Source organism: Oratosquilla oratoria, chromosome 12 (genome assembly GCF_046742065.1).
Source record: "Oratosquilla oratoria isolate Oo_2021 chromosome 12, ASM4674206v1, whole genome shotgun sequence".
NCBI lineage: Eukaryota > Metazoa > Arthropoda > Malacostraca > Stomatopoda > Squillidae > Oratosquilla > Oratosquilla oratoria.
In genome coordinates, this window is record NC_134788.1 from 67,661,012 (window position 1) to 67,678,576 (window position 17,565).

The 17,565-nt window shown below is 36.1% G+C and overlaps 1 protein-coding gene across 1 annotated transcript; it reads left to right on the forward strand.

Annotated features, from left to right (window-relative positions):
- The first annotated feature begins 3,155 nt into the window (after nucleotides 1-3,155).
- LOC143031973 (uncharacterized) lies at nucleotides 3,156-17,355 on the forward strand. The gene is made up of 2 exons (XM_076196376.1): nucleotides 3,156-3,422; nucleotides 13,923-17,355. The coding sequence occupies exon 2, from the start codon at nucleotides 13,945-13,947 to the stop codon at nucleotides 14,866-14,868; it is 924 nt and encodes a 307-aa protein (XP_076052491.1). The 5' UTR covers nucleotides 3,156-3,422; nucleotides 13,923-13,944; the 3' UTR covers nucleotides 14,869-17,355.
- Nucleotides 17,356-17,565: the final 210 nt, after the last annotated feature.

The window sequence follows — 17,565 nt, forward strand, 5'->3', positions numbered from 1 at the left end:
CATGTAACTCAATTTATGACTTACCGTGGCCTTGGGGCCACTTGGAAATCTTCTTCGTCTTTGTTCTGGTTAATGACGGTGATGTGCGCGACGAACTTCGGGCGTGGCATGGAGGGTGAGTATGGGAAGGGGAAAGGATAAAGGCATGTTGAGGGGAATGGTTCTCTCACAGAATCCCCTCACTGGTTTAAGACACGCTTCGTCGTATATGCACTTCACACATGATATATATGAGGTCTGTGATTGGGGTGAATGGGACCTTTCGCAGTGAGCGTGTTGATACCAGACACCGCCAGATTTTGTAATTCTTGCCGGAAAATAAATACTTTTTTGGGCAAGTATTATAAACTTACAGAGGTGTATCGTTGTACATTATTGTGTCTGAAATTTAAGTCAATTAATTTCATGATTGCAAACGGCATATAGCATTGTTTGAGCCTCTTTTTATAATTACAGATGATATTCGGAAAACAGCCTATGTATCAAGCTGAGCAATTTGTCATTTTCTACCGATTTCAATGGACTTATACTGATATATACTTTCAATTGAATGCACCTGGCAATAGGCAAATCTATGTAATGTATAGAAAATATAATTTTGCATCGAAGACCTAATTTTTCCGGTACGATTACTAAAGCCCCGTCCACACGTACCATGACGCATCAGCGACTTAGTGCAGTAGTCGTGTTTAACTTAACACTAGCTACCGGACGGGCTGCATCACTGCGAATACCTTGCGCGAGCAACCAGATCTCAATCATCATTTGGCTTTCACGTATTGTTTTGGTTAACAATAAGGTGGAGAAAAACGCTGCACGTTAAATAGTTAATATATTGTAGGAGTAAGGTACAACTTCGTCTTCACACTCTTCACCACAGTCACGGAAAATGCACTGACACGTACCCTATGAGCTCACTCTGAATTCTGCGTGGTGCGTGACTAAACACCGGGTAGTCCGATCCAAAAACAGTTGCTAATTCTAATTTATATGATTATTTTAATTATTCATTCGCACACAGAAATTTATATTTACACACTTTCAGTTACATGACAACTTCAAATTTGATAGTAATAAGGATCTATATCCCATTCACTCAACTTTCGCATTACAAATAATTTGATAATTACTTAAGATGTACCAATGGCAATTATGGAAGTTCTGGAACATTCACGCTAACACGGATGTACAAACACACCTACAGAATTTCTAACTACGCATTTACTAAATCTACATGTAGCATATTGCTAACCAGATAATGAATACAATACACGGGATGAGGATGTCTATCGACGCTCTACTCATTTAATCATTAAACCACCACAGCTTTGGAGTGTATATATTTTTCGTGCCAGCACCAGACTTCTTTGATGCATTGATGGCAGTCATTTGCCTGTGAAACTGTGTTTTCAGTGTATGAAGTTTTTTGGTAATGTCTTCATTCCGCACATTATATTTTGTTAAAGAAAATAAGTCAGCTTTCGATGTTTGTACTTTTTATATTTCTCATCTTATATTCCAAATGGCTGGGTACTGCTTTAGTAGCTAAATGTAATGTCATACAATAGTCTTCGTCCACTCGAAAGGCTTTGCTGAAGTTGCTTGTGCCATTGTATGAAACTAGAAGAGCGAAGCAGGGCGCGTGAGTCCTCTCCCTTCGACTGTTATTGACACATTGCGCAGCGATTAGAAATCGGTACGCAACATGATTGCTTTCATGATGCTGCGACGAATTGAAAGTCACGTTTTTCAACTCATCGCTTCAATACATTACGCATCAAATACTCGTACGTCCGCCACCACTGTTGTTATATTTTATCTCACTGATTATCTTTATATACAGGACGTAACAGTGATATCCATTATTTTTCAACACTCTCAGATAAAATGCAAAACCGAAATCAACATCCTCTAATTTTTACTGCTTATACTTACTTCAGTAAAAATAATTACCTGTTTTTAGTTTTATCTTATAATTAAATTAACAAAGCCTTATCACACACCAGTAAGTAAAATCTATAACATTAAGAGTCATGTTTTTAATTCTAAATACACTTATGCTGCAATTTATGTCGTATTTTTTTTTTTAAATATCGGTTTCCAAATTAGCTAAGTCACCCCTTTGCCTCGTGAAATCTGAGACAATTGAAAATTCTAGTGCTAATAGGAAACTACGAGCCTGACTGCGAAAGGTCCCATTCATATCACCCCCTAGTCACGAATCACTAACACCTTTGGTCAATTACATTTCTTGTCTCGGACTTGTCTTGTCCTCAACTCGTACTCAACTCCTATTCAACCACCACTCAACTGCGTATATGGCCGAGAGGGGCCTCTCTTGGTCCCGAACGCCTAGTGACCTTTGACCTCTCGATGCCAAGGGTCTATGGGAAGTACAACTTCACCTTAACTGAAGTGAAAATGTTGCACGATACATATATAATCTCCATACATGGGAACTATAGATGGGCAATGCACCAGAACCAATACTCAAGACGGAGAAGACACCAAGTGGTAAATCAAATGATTAATAATGAAAATGACATATCGGTAACTCGACATTCTTGAGAGGGGTTAGACAACTAGCTTGTGGTAACTAAGGGTTGTCGAGTCCTTACATAATGCTTTATATAATGTTTTTGTATATATAAACAAAAATGATAAGCCACTCTATCTAAATGGAAAAAGTAAGACTGTATAATTTGTTATGCATGCTTTCATATACCTACCAAGTCTCTAGAATACAAATTTCATACAGCTTGATATGCTTAGTTGCTGTATTTTAATCTTAATCCTAATTCTACAGCTATCAATTCACTAAATCAACTGAGGCTGTAACCACAGATGTGTATATTAATTTGTAATAATAGTCTATTTACTCTAAAAAATGCCTTTGTCGGGATTTATTCCCGACACCACATAGGTCATTGGTGTTAACACCAAAACTACAAGCCAAGACAATACGTTAGTTTATTTATTTATTTTTGCGGCTTTTTGGATTTTGTCATGTTTGCAGCATTCTGTGCTGTTATTGTGCGTGCCCTCTCCCCGCAAAAAAGCACTATACCTCCCCTCTATATATTTTTTATAAATTATAAAGCTATAAAATCATATTATACTGGTGAAGTTCATATGAAAATGTCTATATTATAGGAACAAGTATGCTCGTGTCTCCAAAGTAACCGGAAACTAAAAAGGGAGGTGAATCAGACGTTTGAGATAAGTTTTAGTTTGCAAAACATTGTGCTATCTCTATCTCTGGGAACCCTGCTCACCAAGTGAAGGCATCACAGTTTAGAAAATGTAGCAACTCTGTTCATCAGCTATACCCAGCATTTAAATTGCGGTTTAATAACGCCCATGTTCATAATAATTCACAGACTGTGAATTAGCATACGTCTTTGTAATTTGTGTTGAATAAGGTAAGTTTTCATTCTTTACCGTAATTGTTCGTATTGTGACGTTATTGAAAGCATTAACTTGTTGATATTTTATCTATTTATGTATTTATATTTATTCAAGTAACATCTTAAATAAGATACAATGGCATATGTATATGAATATCATGCTAGAATAGTGACGACCCATTGTCTCACGTAAAAACGTATTCAGTAATATAATACAGTACTTGTTACTTGTAGTTTTTCTTTAACTGGTCACACTGCACCAACGGTGTTCCGCAGGACCCTCACTTTATAATCTGTATTCCTCTCTAATGGTGAGGTCTTCCATATAGTAACACACAGAGAACAGAAACGTCTTGAGTTTATCCTTGAAACCTTGATTGCTGACAATACGTCATAGATCGTGTGGAAGACTTATTATAAAATCCTGGGGAGGCTGACTTAAAGAGCGAAAACCAACACATGATAATACAACTTGGGGTACCAGTATGTATGGCCTCAGTGAAACACACCATAAAATAAATGCAGTGCAATGAATTTCTTCCAATCAGAACTAGAACACAGGAGTAAAAGTACAGATTAAAGAAAATACAGAAACAACAATGAAGTAACTGCAGGGAAATTCTTATTCAAGGGAACAAATGTAGAACTTACACAAAAGATTTATACAAATTATGGAAAGTAAGAAAAGAAGGTAAAGGAAGAAGGCATATAACTGGAAAGAACAATCAATTGAAACTGAAGTGCTTCTCAAACAATAAGAATTGTAAGTAAATCACAAAAATAATGATAAAGGTGTGTCAATGTAAAGGGCAAGACCCCTCATCAAATCTGAATGTGAAATTGAGAAGCTACTGGTAATTGACACGACACTTTGGGGGCGGCAGGAAAATTTTCAATCATGACAAGCCAAAACAAGTGGTTTTAACAAGTACAGTAAGTAACGTCAGCTTAGAAATGTCAGGTCAACAGTACTTAGGGAAATTGTTGGTTTTAGTTGTGGGCTGCAACATTAACGGCCTATGACATTGCAGTGTATTTGGTGAAAACGTTCCTGTGTCAGAATAACTTATGTAGTATGTCAGTGAAGATTTGAGTGTATATGTTTTTCATTGGTGCTTAATAAGAAACATTACTGAGTGAGGTAATTAGTATTCTAGTATTCCAGTCGTTAAAATGCTAGAATCACGTCTAGTCATCCTGGTAGATGTCAAGTAAAGAAAAATGGGAACTTCTAGTATTTCTTTTGCAGTTTCATCAGTGGGTACCATACCTGGTAGATTTGTGTAATCATCTAGTGTACCTAAATTTAGTACACAGGAAAGGAACAATGCTCGTTGGGTCCCATCTCATATTTTGACTCTCCACCCGACTCCCACACAGTGGGAAGAGAGAAACCTGTCAGTTGCAGCATCATTGTACCTAGCTTCACTGTGCTTGTATGTTTTCTGCTTGCAAATCAAAGTTTTTATGTATACATTATATTTTCAGTTCTCTGACAATATTTCATTTTACTCTTATACTCTCAGATAAAGTTCTGGAAGAGGCATATGCCCTACTCAGTCCAAGAATATGCTTGTCATTGTGATATTGATTATGTGGTAAAATTCCAGAATCATGCAAGCAAAGATGTTTAACATGAAATTTACGTTGTCCAATAGCTCCTAACCGCCACAAAAAAAGAAAAAAAAAAAAATTAGTTGGTGATTGTCCTTTCAATTTTTCAAACGTGGAATGGTATTAAGTTTTATTTATTTATTTATTTATTTTCTTTTATATGGGAATCTAGGGCTTATCATTTGATGACACCCAGGATTAATATAAAAAATAACTTTGCGAAAGAAAATTGAGGGCAAACGGAAGTTCCTAAAAGATTGTGCGTGGCATTACAAAGATCAAGGACAAATCAAGGTTTAAAACATATTTCAAGATTACATACAAGTTGCTAGTGAGATAATAGAGCAATTAGAAACAACATGAATTTCAAGGTTGCCTTGATTCGTGGAGTTTCAGCAAAGCCAGTCTCTACAGTGACTTTAAGACCACTGTGAGGCACCAAGGATAGGGGCAAATACATAAAAAAGGCACATTTTTTATAGTCGGGTGTGGACAATCAGAAGTGTTTTAGAAGTGCACACCTACACAATTTAGCATTAAAAAATTAGATATTGATTTTGTGAATTGTAAAACATCTATGTAATATGCGTTTTTCTTGGTGGAAATCAATAATCAAAAACGTTGCTAAAAGCAGTACATAAACGAATGAAGTTGTCAACTCCTTGAAATGCCACCTTTGTTTTGATACATTTGGAGGTTGACAATGATGACCGTCCTGATGACCTCTAGAATTGTAAGTACTGCATTACTAAATGCAGGTTAGGTAGGTTAGATTATAATAGATAAATTTATCATACTTTCATATCTTCAATTTCCATATCTACCAAATTAAAGATGGTGTCTCAAACAGTCGCAGCTGCTACGTTTGTTTGTGTATAGCTTTTAGCAACTTTTTCTGTTCTTGATTTAAACCAAGAAAAACATATATCACGTTGATGTATTATTAGTTACACAATATTTAATTTTCTGTTGTTATATCATGTACAAGTGCACTTCTAAAAATTTACCAAATTGTCTATATACCAAGCAGACATGGGCATGATTATGAAAAATTATTAGGATTTGATTTTGATTATGGTCTGGAATACTTTTTTGATTGTGATTGAATTATGATTATTTGTTTTTTCTTTTTTATTATTATTTGATTGAAATTACTTGAGTTTTGCTCTTGTTGATTACTAAGGAGGAGCATGGCGACAGGAGACCTTTTGGTCCATAACTAGGTCGGATGCAGAAAAAATATAGCAAAGATGAATATATATAAAAAAAAAAAAAAAATAGATGAATATTATAATATAAATAATAAATGAAATAAATGCATAGGTATAGTTAAATTATATTAAAGCAGGTAAATAGTAAATCATAATAAATTGACAGAAACTAATAATAGATAAAAATCAAGCAAATAATAAACAAATAATAACAAACAAATAAATAATCTAAAATAAATGGCAGTCCTTACAGCATCTTGCTTAGGTGTTTATTTAAACAAAACTTCAAACTTCAAACTGAACTGCATTGCACTGCCTCTCCAGGAAGTTTGTTCCATTCATAAAATATATGATTTGCAAAGTTGTTTCTACCCATTTGCAGATTAAATCTATTTCCTGACAGTTTGAGACCATTATTTCTTGTCAGATTCTCATTCTCATTTTTTGTGCACGATTATGATTATAACCACATTTTGCTGTGATTGTTTATAAGGGAAAAAACAACAACAATGATTAAGTATGGTACAATGGTTAAATAGGTAGCAAATTTTATCAAATAGGTACACTTTTACATATTTAGCACAGTGATATATTAAACTGTTTATATCACATGCTGACTAATGGTATTAAAAACATACATTTGTGTGTAAGAAGTTTTATTGTATTTATTATTCATTTATTTTTTTCTTTATGGAACATAATACATTACAAATATTTCCCTGCAAAATATATAACCCTCAGGGATAATGAAAACAAATATTTCCCTGCAAAATATATAACCCTCCATGATAATGAAAACAAAGTATTTCCCTGCAAAATATATAACCCTCAGTGATAATGAAAACAAAGCATATCCCTGCAAAATATATAAACCTCAGTGATAATGAGAACAAAGCATTTCCCTGCAAAATATAGAAACTTCAGTAATAATGAAAGTATTTCCCTGCAAAATATAGGATTTGTTATGCACTTGATTATTTCTCATATAATGGTTTAGTTTACTATGTGTTAGTTACTCGATAAACATCAACTCCTCAAAGCGAGCATCAGTTATTCTGCATCATTCAGGATGAAAGACTTTCCCAGTAATAGAGAAAAGTTTCTCAACTGGAGCTTATGATGCTGGGATACACAGATATTGGAGAGCCAGTATTGTTAGTTGAGCTAATGTTGACTGATTCTGTTCCCAAAAGAGAAGGGGATCACTGCCATCCTCTGTTGTTGCCTGACTCAGGTAGGATTCCATTTGTGATAAAGTTGTTGTTAATGTACAGAGGGAAGAGCTCATTGATGATGATGGTGTCATGAATCTGAAGAGCAACCTGCACTTCTTTGTAGGGGCCTCCTTATTTTCCTGAGGAGAATCTTTTTCTTTATTGCCAGTAGATATGATTTCATCTACTTTAGTTTTCAGTAGGGATTTCATTAAATTGACTTCTTCTAGGGAGTACCAGTCCGTCTTAAAGCATGGATCTAGGAGTGAAGTCCACAGAAACATCTCCATGTCTTGATAGTTCTTCAATTTTTTCTCAGTTGAGCTTCTGAGAGTGGTGGTCACGTTTGACTTGTATGTCTGTGACAGTAGTTCAAGCTCAGCTCTCAGTCCGCTAATGCATGGAATTACTTTATTGAAAGCATTGATTGTTCTCCGTCTGTTACTTTTGCACACGTAATCTTTGTACACGGATCTTCCTAGCATTGCCATATGGCAACACCTCATATCTCGAAAACTATTGCAGATAAAAAGGAAAAAATCGCAGAGCAGTTTCATGTTAGCATAAATGGCACACAAAGTTTTGCGAAAATCTGGAGAAAAAGAAATTGAAAAAATTCTGGAGGTAATGGGTTGATAATATTATGCAGCCTCATGGCTAGATATTCTCATTTCTCACACCAGCCTTGCTTATATTAGCAATAATATCACTGTTCTTTAGAAATTATTCCAACAAAGAACTTGATAAAACCACAAAGGTATTTAAATTTCAAATATTACAAAATTCTGAACTTAGATCCCTACATTTTTTTTTTTTTTTTTTTCAGTACCAAAGCTTATGGGTGACTTACATTGTTACTGAAAGATTTTGTACCTGATGTTTGAAATTATATATCATTGGTGGGAAAGGCAGTGGTCCACTTTACCCCACCTTCCCCTATACCATGGTAGACAAGCAAGTAAAAACATGAGATGGTGCCAATGCTTTCAAAACATACTTTGACTTAAAAGCAAAGTGTTTCATGGAAATTACAAATAAATAATCACATTTTAATCAACGATTATTATCAAGAAAAAATTAATCATGGTTTGATTATAATTATCACCGCAGAGTAAATTTTGATTATGATTACACAAATTTTATGCTTTTTGATTATGATTTTATGATTACATAATCACAGCCATGGATTATGATTTTTTGATTAGGGTAATCATAATCATGCCCATGTCTGATACCAAGAGCTTCCCAACCCCCCACCCCACCCCATGTAAGGGAAGGAGCCAGGTCACCACCCCCTCCATGCTCTATTGTGGCTCACTTCAAATCTTGCCACAGATTTTCGTTCTCAACTCAATCTGGCAAGTAATTCCAACTGTTGACAGTCCTGTTTGAGAAAGTGTATTACCTGGTGTTGAGTCCTTCAGTCACTCCTTGTACTAGAGGTACTGTTTTTGCTGCACATTGCTGAACATTTTCTATTGCCTCCGCATATTTTACCCAGTGGGGGCACCATATCAGATTTCAATACTCCAGATGTTGCCTTGCCCAAATATCCTTCTTGGCATTAGTTTAGTAGGAAATTGGGTCAGTCATGGTGTGCTCCCGTTTCTCTACACCTGCTGGCCTTCCCATTCTCATGTATATAATCTTTTCTGGGTGGAATTTGACCATCCAATTTTCGGACCACCTCTAGCTCATTTAGGCCATCCTGGAGCGTGTCCCTGTCCTTGTCAACAGTCTTCTTCAAAGCTGCATACAGATCCACCTTGACTTGTGGAAGATTGTTTACGTACAGTACCCAGTACTGGGACCCAGTACCAAGTGGGCAATCTTAGGAGACCTGGTGTGGTGGGTTTGTAGCATATAATGTATGCCTCTTTTTTATGATGAATACTTGCTTTTTGTCAGGAGGAAATAGAAGGAAGGGTAACAAGTGGTGGGATGAGGAAACAAAGAAGGTTGTAGAAGAGAAGAAGCAAGCATTCACAGACTGCTTACAAAAAAGGATGAGAGAATCATATGAAAGGTACAAAGAAAAGAGAAGTAAAGCATAAGATGAAGGAGGCAAAGAGGAGAGCAGATGTGAAATAGGTTAAGAGTATGACAGAAAATTTTGAAAGTAACAAAAAGATGTTTTGGAAAGAAATTGAGAGGGGAAGAGGAGGTGAATCAAGTAAAGAAGAAAAGGTGGTAAGTTTTTAGTTGTGCCCACGTACATGATATAGTAATAGAAAATTAAATTGTAATACATCAACGTAATATGCGATTTTCTTGGTGGAAATCAATAAAAAAAAAGTTGTGGTGGTTGAATGATATGCCATGTTTGTTTTGATAGATGCTGAGGTGGAAAAAATGAAAGGATGATAAATTCATCTATTCTAACCTAACCTAACTAACCAACCTAACCTAACCTATATTTAGAACATTGGCAGTCATTACAACATTCATGCTATTATATATGCAATGGTTTTTGTTACCTATCCCAAACCCACCAGCTGAGTGGGTTATGGCATCGTTACTTGCAGTAAAGGTCAAGGGGATGGTGGTTTGAATCCTGCCAACAGCAAACTTGAACCAAAGGCATGGTTCATTAAATTCCGCTCTACAGAGACCTCTGTAAGGGGCACCGTCCTATCCTTCCGATGGGAGGAGTTCGCGATATTAAACCATATATCATCATCCCTTGCAAATGGCAAGGACTGAGTATTCTTCTTTGGATTATAGAATATATATATATATATATATATATATATATATATATATATATACATAGCTAAGAGAAATGTATAGGGGCAAGTATTGCCAGTGTCATTGTCACAAAACTGCAGAAGTCAAGACTTGTAAATGGGACTCACTGTACCTCTGTATTTCTGTGTAGCAAAAGACAAGAGGTAGGATATTTTATCCAGAAATATTTATTTTTTGCAATCTTACTACCCTGTTGATGTTCTGTAGTATGTGTGTGTACAGTATATATTTACCTAGTTGGAGTATTCATTAAAGATGCAGCAGTCATTGGGTCCAGTCTCCTCCTTTCCAATCTATCCTACTACCTAGCCTCAAATACATGTACAGGTCCAACTTAATCTATATCCTTGATTTCCAATTTTCATATTTAGTTTTGAGTTCATGTGTTGTCCCAGCTTTGGCAATCACCTAAGCCACTCCAAGTAATTTTAGATCTGTATGGAAAACTGAATTTCTTCATATTCTTTAGATATGTATAAATTTATTCTCATGATTTATTGAAACTTCCCTATCCTTAATCAAGAGTTTTCATCTGTCAGTGTAGTCAATCCCCTGTAGCGACCTGAATATTGTAATCGTTATCACCTTTCTCCTTAATCTTTCAATGTTAGTACATACCCAGTGCTTTTAGTCTCTCCTTATGGTGTGTGTGTCTACAGTATATACATGAATATACAGGGAGTCCTCAAGTTACAATGGAGTTCAGTTCCCATGCAACTTTGTAAACTGATTTTCAGCATAGGTCAGAACCAGCCTAAGTAAGCACTTTCCGTGGTGATTGATGTCCTTCTCTTTGATGCACAGCTATCAGAAGTGTCTGCCTTATGCTTGGGAGCCATAATGAAGGGCAAAATGTTCCCCTAAAAGGCAAGATAAAAGATTGAGTGAATGATAGGTAGTACAGTAATCCTAAATAGTGATTCCTTCCTCAGTCCATCACCACATAACTATGTATTCCTCCTCCATGCTTACCACTCAGTTTTTTTGCATTGTTAAAAAAGAAGGAAAAAAGTAAGAAATACCAGCAAAAGGACAAATATTGCCAGTGTCATAACCACAAATCAGCGAAAGTCAAGACCATCGTAAACTGAGGACTCTGTATATAAATATGTGTATGCAGACACTCATTGACTTATGAATGAGTGGCATTCTGGATGGCCATTCAAATTTGAAACATCTGTAAGTCATTATTCAACATGGTAATATAAAGTCAATACATGTTTTCTTATCCTAAAACATATTATCAGTGATACATAAAAATAAATCGATTGTGATAATGTTACAGTAATCCCTTTTGTATCAGGGTTAATAGACCCAGTGGACCTCCTGGATATGGAAAAAATTGGATATGGCACCTTTAGTTGCTGTACACACTTCAAATATAAAAATACTACACTGTAGTACTTGGAGCGGCATAAGTACAATTAGCTACATGTTCTGTGAAGAGTCTGCCTGTGATTGAGAATGGAGGTAGAATTTTTTATATGTACAAGGGTGGTTGCCCGTACTCATTTATGTGGTGCTGACGTACAGTTCTCACATTCAGTCCCATACCATATTTGCATATCTTGTCTTCAAGTAATATCATTTACTGTTTATGTGTATCCTTATATTGAAGTATAGTAAATAAATTATTTTCTGTGGATTTCATGTCAGTGGTTGATTAATGTATGATCCAGGGAAAAGTGCAATTACAGCAGTGTTTTGTTGCCTGAGTTTTAATATGAGCTGAACCAATTTCCCTGGATATGGGCAAGGTCTGATGCATTATAGTTGGATACCAGAGGCATTACTATAATGTTTTCCAGATCTTTGAAACTGGTAAAGTAGACTTGAGGTGTCATTTGCATGTCTGAAATTTAGTAAGTCAAATGTTCGTAAGTAAAGGGCATATATATATATATATATATAATATATTCCTTTTTCTTTCTTTTGGCTTTCTTGCTTTCTTTTTGAGTCTGATGGTTTTGATTTTATCATGGACCAGAAGGCCTCCTGTCTAGTCATCATAATTCATCCATTTGTGCAATCCAGTTATTGTGTTTGCATGTGTAGTGCTCATGTTGATGCAAATATGGGAGGGGATGGGGGATAGGGGGAGTAGGAAATGATTGTGTTGTCGCGGCAAAACGCGACAGACATATCAATACATCAAAATACCATAGGTTCCGATCAACACTGATTCAGTTGATAGAGATTGCAACGCTCCCTCCGGGTAAGCGATCATTTTTCCGCTGCTCCTTGTGTCAATGACACACAAACCGAAGGATGAGGGTTGGTACTGGACTGCAGATTAGTCGTCTGGTAGGACATGGGGATTGGGTAGGTGGGTCCTAGTCCACTTTTCCATTCTTGGTTGAAAGGAAACTCGAACTTTTCTCTGTATTTATTCTTCCAGAACTTCCATAAACTTTCCAAACCGGGGAAGGGGGGGGGGGTTGCAAACTCGTGTTCCCTTTCAATAGTACATTTTACTCCAGGACTGGTTCCCTGTAATTTTACATCAATAAGAAAATGGAGTAGGGTATCTGAAAGATTCAGGGAGGCAGAATAAATCCTTACAAGACCGTAGAGAGGTAACATGAGGTTAATATGCCTCTTCCTGAAATATAACATAGGAAACGCTTCTTCAGAAATCTTTAAATTGCTCTACTTAAAGTTTACAAATTATTTTAGGTTAGGTTAGGTAGGCTAGGGCTAACCCCCTATACAGTAGTTATGTCATGACACCTTAAGGCCTCAAAATGGACTATAAATGAGAATTGGTTTTGATACATATTATTAAAAAAAAACTTGTATAACCTAGTTATGAGAATGTAAAGGGTTATTCAAACACGTAGCAACACTCCAAGGGAGTTATTGCTAGCATTCGACTTGCATTCCCCTCGTCCGTCTCATTCCCCTCACTCTTCTATTGGACAAGGGCTTCTCAATTAAATTTCTTTAAATGTTAATTAATGGTTCTGACTAACTCTTACCTTCGTGAAGGGATTATTTCGGATTATGATTTAGCAGCCTGGGTCGGCTGTCTTGAAGAGCTTTCGTGGCTTTTCTAATATGCCACGTAGATAGACTAGTTCAAAACAATGAGCCCGTTCTTTACCCTCCGTGTCCGATAGCGAGATTAGGACTTAATGTTTATGTAGTAACATTTTTTTAACATGTTAACGAATCCAGTTCCTTTTATGGATTTCTTTATAATTAATTCTAATCATTACAATAGTAAATTAAAAATATTAGAGCTGGATGATAAATCAATTTCTAAGTATTTCCAAAATTTTAAAGGGGTAACTTTTCCCCCTGACAGTGTGTTGATGATATTTTGATGCAGCCTGAAGGAATTTCTCCCTGTCTTCTCAATTTTCCACATGAGAGGATGGAGGGGAAGTTGCCATTTAGATAAAGTTATTTTGTTGTGGATGTGCTGTGTTTTGCTGCATTGCTTCTGACCCAGGGCGGTGGGCAGGGGACAGGGATGACCCTTCATCCAGGAGGAGCTAAGATGAGAGGGAGGGAAGGAGGCAGGCAAAGGTGGTGGAATGGGTGGGGGCGGTAGCATGGCTTTTGGCTTGACTACCTTCTTTATTAATTAAAGGGGGGAAGCACTTGGTCTATAGAATGGAATAGTTTTGGCAGGTTGAATTTTAAATATTTCATGAATGTTGAAACATGTTTTTGTATTTATATTTCATCAGTTTTATTTCAATTGACATTACTCTCTGTTTCAGGGAGGTGTTTTTACCAGTGGCAATGGATTTGATTTACAAAAGAAGAACCAAATTTGATGTAACTCAACTGTTCAGAGACATCTTTCAGGCTCTCATTAAAGGAAAGAAAAAGGAAAGTTGGAGTGGAGAGTCACTTGAAAATATCCTAAAGGGAAAAATTGATAAAAACATGATGAAAAATGTATATGACAAAGACCAGCGGAAAATGAAAATTGAGGAAATTGAAAAATATGTAGAGGATGGAAATGACATGAAATTTCTGAACTTTCTTATCAGAGACCTCTTAGATTTCAGTGAAAAGGAATGTTTGCATGAGATTTATAAAATTTTAGAAAAAGATGTCAAACATCAATATGATGAAACTGATGATACAAATATAATAATTGATAAAGTAGACAAGTGCTATACCTCACTAGAAAAAGAAAGTAAACAGGATTTTAAAAAAGAAAAAGAAAAAATTATAGGGGCCATCCTCAAAGTGAAGAATGAAAATTTTAAGAGAAAGGATAAAGAAAATTTTGTGAAAATTGTATCCTCACCTGAAGGAACAGATGATATCACAAAAAAGGGACTCTCTGAATTAGATTACAAACTTGGTGAGATATTTAGGAGCAGTGAGCATCCTAAGCCTGGTGGTAAGAACCTGATGGATATGAAAGTGAAACGATGCATTGTTGAAGATTTTAATATGGGTATTGGCATAAGAGACAGTGATCCACCTATAGAAGAAAGAGAAGATTGTAATTTTAACACAATCTTTGAATCACTCTGTGAGGAATTGGCTATTATATATTCATCCAATGAGACATGGTTAGAGGATGGGAGTTTGATTTCATTAAAAGCAAAACTAACAGAGGGTGTGAACCACGTCATCTTTATCAGAGGGTCTGAGGTGGAGGATGATCAGTGGGAAAATTTGTTTAGAAATAATATGGAATTTCAATAGCTCTCTCAATGGGAAGTGAACCAGCTAACAAGCTTAGATATTCTCTTTCTGTTTGAGTTTTTGGGGGACCTACCAGAAGATCAATTGAACATTTTACATTCTCTCCTTAAAGATGTAGTAGAAAAATTTGAATGTAGAAAGCACATTGTCATCACTAATGAAAGGAATGTACGTCATTTATATGATTTCATGAGAGGATATGTTGAGACAAAGCTGTATAAAGTATATCAAGTATAATGTTCTTCAATCAGTTTCACGAATGAGTCTCTGTATTTGAGTTGGTGCATCGAATCATAACCCCTGACTCGAACAGTTCCTGCAATCCAGGTTTGAGAACATCTATTCAGCCTCTTTTTAGATCAATTAAATCCCACTGGGGTTAAGAAAATGGTGGAGCGCAATTACTTAATTCGATATGTGCAGGAATTGCAATTTGTCTCAAACTTACAATGAAGCTGTTGTGAACAGGGTGCGAGTGCGGTAGTCAGGAGAGCCCAAAAATGCCGCCTGCGCATCTTTTTATATTACAGCCGTACAACACCAGTACCGTGGCACAGGTCCCAATGTATGCCAGTGTAACCTATCCTATCACGATTTACCCAGCTCCATTTCTTTATTTTTGTGTGGAGAAGGATCACAGTATATCCACTAACATCTAGAATAGGTAAGCTTGGAGGGGACTTAGAGGTAACGGTCCTACTCTGAGTCATCATCTTGATTTACGGGCCCTCTGACCTCTGATGACAGGAGGCTCCAATTGTGTAGTCCTTTGCTGCCTACAGGCTTTCAAACCCTCTGCAACTTGGATGACAAAATGAGATAGGTACTCCTGTCTATGCTATACCTAGAAAGCAGGTGCTGTGGCTCCAGCTAGGACATGGCTTGGCGCCATACTACTTTGCCAGTGACATGTCATGGAACGTGACGTCAGTCATTGTAAATAGTACTTTTATATTGATATCCCTATTGTTTTACCCAGTTGCATGTTTTGTTAATGCTACTATTTGTGATATACACACATATATATTCCCCACCTTCATTTTCATTCTCTTCATCTATCCTCCAATCCACTGATACATAGTGAGGTGGCTAGGTATAGGAAAGGAACCCATCACTAGGTGAAAGTTGCCCCTCATTATTTTTCATGTGTTTCATATCCTGAGTACAGTACTGGAAAAGAGAAGGTGGGGGGGGAGGAGAAGTTCCTCCCATCTGTTTTTCTAAAATTGGAATGACCCATTTTATGGCTCAACCATGTCCCTGACTAGTGTTGCATCAACTAGTAGATATTCTCCATTGGGAGCCTTTAAGAAGGCTAAATTTTGAAGGATCAGTTGTTGCGTGAACCCTATGTGACCTCTCCCAGTGTGTGTGAGTATTTATTTGGTTTTAGTATATGGGGTAGGAGCTGTGCTACTAGGATGTTGCATCAGCTAGTAATCACATGTTGCCAAATCTGGTGTAATTTATCTTTCAGTCACAGCAAGTTACCACATTTAGACCTGTTATAAGATACTTGTGATTGATATTGGTTGTGTAACCAGTTTAGGACAATTTTATACCTATTCACATAAGTAGCTTCTTTTTGGCACCACAAATGTAAAACATGTCATGTTACATCCTGGGTTGCGGAGTCGGAGTCGGAGAGAGTCGGAGGTTTTAGCTGGGAGTCGGAGTCAGATTTCTAAGAGTACTAGGACTTGGAGTTGGAGTCTGAATTTTTTTATCAGACTCCAACTCCTTAACCCATTCAACTCCGATGACAAGATGTCTTGTCATTTGGTCAAATAAAACAAAAAATCATAAAACACCAAAATGTTTGATCAAACACCAGAAAAATATGACGTCAGTCCTCGCTTCGCTCGCAGCGAAGCGAGGACTGACGTCATATTTTTCTGGTGTTTGATCAAACATTTTGGTGTTTTATGATTTTTTGTTTTATTTGACCAAATGACAAGACATCTTGTCATCGGAGTTGAATGGGTTAAGTCCAATAAAATTATTTTTTTAACATGGTTTCCCTGTTTGGTTTTACCAGTTGCACAATTTAGCAGTGTTTTGTATGGTTTTGCTTTTATTTTTGGAGGCAATAGTGAGTGTGTGCAGTGTATACGTACACTAAATGGTCTCTCCAGATGGAAAGAAGAAAGAATCCATCAATAATAAAAAAGAAGAAAAATACACAATACTGACAAGCTGTCATTGTCAGTCTGGGTATAAGTGTCTGTGGTCATGTATTTGTAGTTGCTTCTTGAATTTTTAACCTAGTTATTAATGTAATAATACGGATGTATTCAAGGTGCAGTACATATATTTTGTTATATTCTTGAAAGCTCTGTCTGCATTTTTACCATTACAGTAATTGGCAAGCCAGAAATAGCTGTAAAATACTGTCTATAGATGTGCACTGTGAAATAATTTGTTGCTATTGTGCAAATAGAAAGCAGTAGGTCTCATTATTCCAAGTTCAAAAAATCTAAAATAAAATTGATATGTTTTGTGTTGAGAAAATTTAATAACCATCCATTATAGAATAGTTTTATAGTTACAGGATATATACCAAATTATAGAAGTTTTCAGAATGTAGTTTGTATTAATGTTCCATTCATTCTATGGTAGTTATAGCCAGTGGAATGTATTTCTATTGTTAATAAATATTCAATAAATATAATTATTAATTGAAATTCCTGAATAATT